This window comes from Palaemon carinicauda, chromosome 11 (genome assembly GCF_036898095.1).
Source record: "Palaemon carinicauda isolate YSFRI2023 chromosome 11, ASM3689809v2, whole genome shotgun sequence".
Taxonomy (NCBI): Eukaryota; Metazoa; Arthropoda; class Malacostraca; order Decapoda; family Palaemonidae; genus Palaemon; species Palaemon carinicauda.
Window position 1 is genome coordinate 134,447,411 of NC_090735.1, and position 4,914 is coordinate 134,452,324.

At 39.8% G+C, this 4,914-nt stretch overlaps 1 protein-coding gene across 1 annotated transcript; it reads left to right on the plus strand.

Moving 5' to 3' along the window:
* The first annotated feature begins 1,732 nt into the window (after positions 1-1,732).
* Positions 1,733-2,437, plus strand: LOC137649489 (micronuclear linker histone polyprotein-like). Its single transcript, XM_068382473.1, has one exon. It carries the CDS (start codon positions 1,733-1,735, stop codon positions 2,435-2,437), a length of 705 nt encoding a protein of 234 aa, XP_068238574.1.
* Positions 2,438-4,914: the final 2,477 nt, after the last annotated feature.

The following is a 4,914-nucleotide window of genomic DNA, read 5'->3' on the forward strand; positions in this document are numbered from 1 at the left end:
CACCAATATGAATATCCTAGCATGAACAACAAATTTACAGCATAACATATATATACAGCTCACAGAAATATTACTTACTTCAGTAAGAAACGGATGTACTGTAATATCAACTACATGAGCTATTTACACACACACACACACACACACACACACACACACACACACACACACACATATATATATATATATATATATATATATATATATATATATATATATATATATATATATATATATATATATATATATATATATATATATATATATATATTTGCTTACCAATACTTATATAAACTGTTGCAAAAAAATCTGTCTTACATTTCTACAACGGTGAATTTATTTTGAGCTTGGTCATAAAGCAAATTATTATTATTATTATTATTATTATTATTATTATTATTATTATTATTATTATTGTTACTTTATTATTATTATTATTATTATTATTATTATTATTATTAACCAAACTATAACCCTAGTTGGAAAAGCAGGATACTATAAACCAAAAGGCTCCAACAGGGAAAATAGCCCAGTGAAGACAGGAAATGAGGAAACAGAATAGTGTACTAAAGTGTACCCTCAAACAAGTTTAAATGGTTTAAAGGCCACTCATGAATGGCAGAGGCATGGGACAGTGGCATTGCCTTGATTGGGCAGGACAATGCCCTAGAGACTGACCATAATACGTATGATCAGCTCCCAAGGCCCCTCTCCACCCAAGCTAGGACCAAGGAGGGCCAGGCAATGGCTGCTGATGACTTGGGAGATAGACCTATAGGCAACACCAAAACCCTCATCCTCAGCTCACAAGGACAGTGAGGTTGCAGAGACCAAAGGAACTGACGATATTGAGCGGGAATCAAACCGCAGTCTGGCAATCACCAGGAAAGGACGCTACCACCAGGCCACCACAGCCTTATGAATTTGTAAGATACAAAACCCACAAAAGAAAATGCAAAAACAAAGATAGATTAAGAAAAAATACACACTATAGTTTTTTTTTTTTTTTTTTTTTTTTTTTAGTGAGGCAGATTCGCACCGACTTGCAGCGGTGCCCTTTTAGCTCGGAAAAGTTTCCTGATCGCTGATTGGTTGCACAGAATAATTATAACCAATCAGCGATCAGGAAACTTTTCAGAGCTAAAAGGGCACCGCTGCGAGTCGGCGCAAATCTGCCTCGCTAAAAAAAATTGACTATAGTTGATAACAGGGTGGATGATTAGATATCAGAGAATATGAAGACGCGTGTTTTGGCATCATTAAAATATATGATATGAACTTGAAGCAAACAAATGAATATTAAATCTAAAACCTCAATTTCACGCCTATTGTGGCAAAATATGATGAGAAAATGTAATTTATGACCTATATGATGTATATAATATGATGTATTTAATATGTATAATATGAGGCCCTTTGCGTCAATAGGCGTAGGAGGAGATGGCGATGATGATGATGTATAATATAATATAATATAAAAATATATTATCAATATGGTGTATATATAATATATATAATATCATATGATGTATATAATTAAAATCACGAAAAACATGAATCACCGTAGCTGTAAAAATGAGCAAAATCGGGGATGTCTTTCAAAGTCTTAATCTTTACACACCTTGTTATATTCAAATTAAAAAAAAAAAATAATTTGATACAATTATCCTCTTCAGTAGAACTTGGTCAAAACCACGTTCTAGATTACTGAAGGACACCAAAAACAGTCGAAATGTGTCCCAGAAAACACCAAAAACAGTCGAAACGTGTCCCAGAAAACACCAAAAACAGTCGAAACGTATCCCAGAAAACACCAAAAACAGTCGAAACGTGTCCAAGAAAACACCAAAAACAGTCGAAACGTGTCCCAGAAAACACCAAAAACAGTCGAAACGTATCCCAGAAAACACCAAAAACAGTCGAAACGTGTCCCAGAAAACACCAAAAACAGTCGAAACGTATCCCAGAAAACACCAAAAACAGTCGAAACGTGTCCCAGAAAACACCAAAAACAGTCGAAACGTGTCCCAGAAAACACCAAAAACAGTCGAAACGTATCCCAGAAAACACCAAAAACAGTCGAAACGTATCCCAGAAAACACCAAAAACAGTCGAAACGTATCCCAGAAAACACCAAAAACAGTCGAAACGTATCCCAGAAAACACCAAAAACAGTCGAAACGTATCCCAGAAAACACCAAAACAGTCGAAACGTGTCCCAGAAAACACCAAAAACAGTCGAAACGTATCCCAGAAAACACCAAAAACAGTCGAAACGTGTCCCAGAAAACACCAAAAACAGTCGAAACGTATCCCAGAAAACACCAAAAACAGTCGAAACGTATCCCAGAAAACACCAAAAACAGTCGAAACGTATCCCAGAAGCTATGATTATGACCTCAACAGACCGAGAGCATTTCCATGCAAATTAGGTTAGGTTAAAAACATTTTGAAAATTTCACTGACGTATGCTCTTAATTGTACCTTGGTCTTCCATAATGCAATATTCCACTTTTGAATTTCTACCTTAAAAACACTACGAGATACGAACAACATTCTATTAGGGGTCCGCCACTTTAGCAAAATGTTCCTTGCAAAATCCTGCACATAACACAGCGGCGAAATATTTTTAATTTTTATTTTGCAGATTCAGAAAAAATAAATGAAAAAGAGATGGGGAAAACTAACGCATCAAATAAAGACTGCTTCTAAAGTCAAATCCGGCTTAAATCCTGTAGAGAGAGAGAGAGAGAGAGAGAGAGAGAGAGAGAGAGAGAGAGAGAGAGAGAGAGAGAGAGAGAGAGAGAGAGAGAGATGGTGCTAAGAGGAGTAAATTCATTTGAAAAGGAGGGAAGAGGTGTTGACAGTAGTTAAAGAACTTAAGAGAGAGAGAGAGAGAGAGAGAGAGAGAGAGAGAGAGAGAGAGAGAGAGAGAGAGATGCATTTTTCAACGCTGAAAGCAGCTGAATAATTACACTATTTTGTTCAGCAGTATCCAGCAATGACGGACAAAGAGAATGGGGCAGAGGACACTACCAGTTTCACATGACTTCCAGCAGGCGCTTTGTCTTCCCTTTGTCTCCCAGTCTAAGGAAAGAGCCCGTGCAGTCAGTATGAAGTCTAACGAAGGGAAAAATTCAGTAAACCTATTTTAATCAGTAATTTTAATATGAAATGAAGACCATATAAACGAAAATAGGATAAAAACAATAAGGACGGAAGGACGAACAGAGTTCTTTAACCACTAGTGATAACGAGAGAGAGAGAGAGAGAGAGAGAGAGAGAGAGAGAGAGAGAGAGAGAGAGATAGAGAGAGAGAGAGAGAGAGCATTACCTCGTCGAAGGCAGGACACCTCTTCAACCACTAGTGATACTGAGAGAGAGAGAGAGAGAGAGAGAGAGAGAGAGAGAGAGAGAGAGGGAGAGAGAGAGAGAGAGAGCATTACCTGGTCGAAGCAAGAATATAGTTCTTTAACCACTAGTGATACAGAGAGAGAGAGAGAGAGAGAGAGAGAGAGAGAGAGAGAGAGAGAGAGAGAGCATTACCTGGTCGAAGCAAGAACATAGTTCTTTATCCACTAGTGATACTGTGAGAGAGAGAGAGAGAGAGAGAGAGAGAGAGAGAGAGAGAGAGAGAGAGAAAGAGAGAGAGAGCATTACCTCGTGTATGATGTAGTTTTCTTCTCTCTTCATATCTCCCTCTCTCTCTACCCTGGCCGTGACCCACTTAGTAACCTATCTCTATCTATATACCAAGGCACTTCCCCCAATTTTGGGGGGTAGCCGACACCAACAATGAAACAAAACAAAAAGGGGACCTCTACTCTCTATGTTCCTTCAGCCTAATCAGGGACCCAACCGAGTTCAGCTGGTACTGCTAGGGTGCCACAGCCCAACCTCCCACATTTCCACCACAGATGAAGCTTCATAATGCTGACTCCCCTACTGCTGCTACCTCCGCGGTCATCTAAGGCCCCGGAGGAAGCAGCAGGGCCTACTGGAACTGCGTCACAATCGCTCGCCATTCATTCCTATTTCTAGCACGCTCTCTTGCCTCTCTCACATCTATTCTCCTATCACCCAGAGCTTTCTTCACACCATCCATCCACCCAAACCTTGGCCTTCCTCTTGTACTTCTCCCATCAACTCTTGCATTCATCACCTTCTTTAGCAGACAACCATTTTCCATTCTCTCAACATGGCCAAACCACCTCAACACATTCATATCCACTCTAGCCGCTAACTCATTTCTTACACCCGTTCTCTCCCTCACCACTTCGTTCCTAACCCTATCTACTCGAGATACACCAGCCATACTCCTCAGACACTTCATCTCAAACACATTCAATTTCTGTCTCTCCATCACTTTCATTCCCCATGACTCCGATCCATACATCACAGTTGGTACAATCACTTTCTCATATAGAACTCTCTTTACATTCATGCCCAACCCTCTATTTTTTACTACTCCCTTAACTGCCCCCAACACTTTGCAACCTTCATTCACTCTCTGACGTACATCTGCTTCCACTCCACCATTTGCTGCAACAATAGACCCCAAGTACTTAAACTGATCCACCTCCTCAAGTAACTCTCCATTCAACATGACATTCAACCTTGCACCACCTTCCCTTCTCGTACATCTCATAACCTTACTCTTACCCACATTAACTCTCAACTTCCTTCTCTCACACACCCTTCCAAATTCTGTCACTAGTCGGTCAAGCTTCTCTTCTGTGTCTGCTACCAGTACAGTATCATCCGCAAACAACAACTGATTTACCTCCCATTCATGGTCATTCTCGCCTACCAGTTTTAATCCTCGTCCAAGCACTCGAGCATTCACCTCTCTCACCACTCCATCAACATACAAGTTAAACAACCACGGCGACATCACACATCCCTGTCTCAGCC

Bases quoted from the DNA above. Each gene is read 5' to 3' on its own strand.
- LOC137649489 (XM_068382473.1), top strand. From the start codon at position 1,733: ATGTGTCCCAGAAAACACCAAAAACAGTCGAAACGTGTCCCAGAAAAC.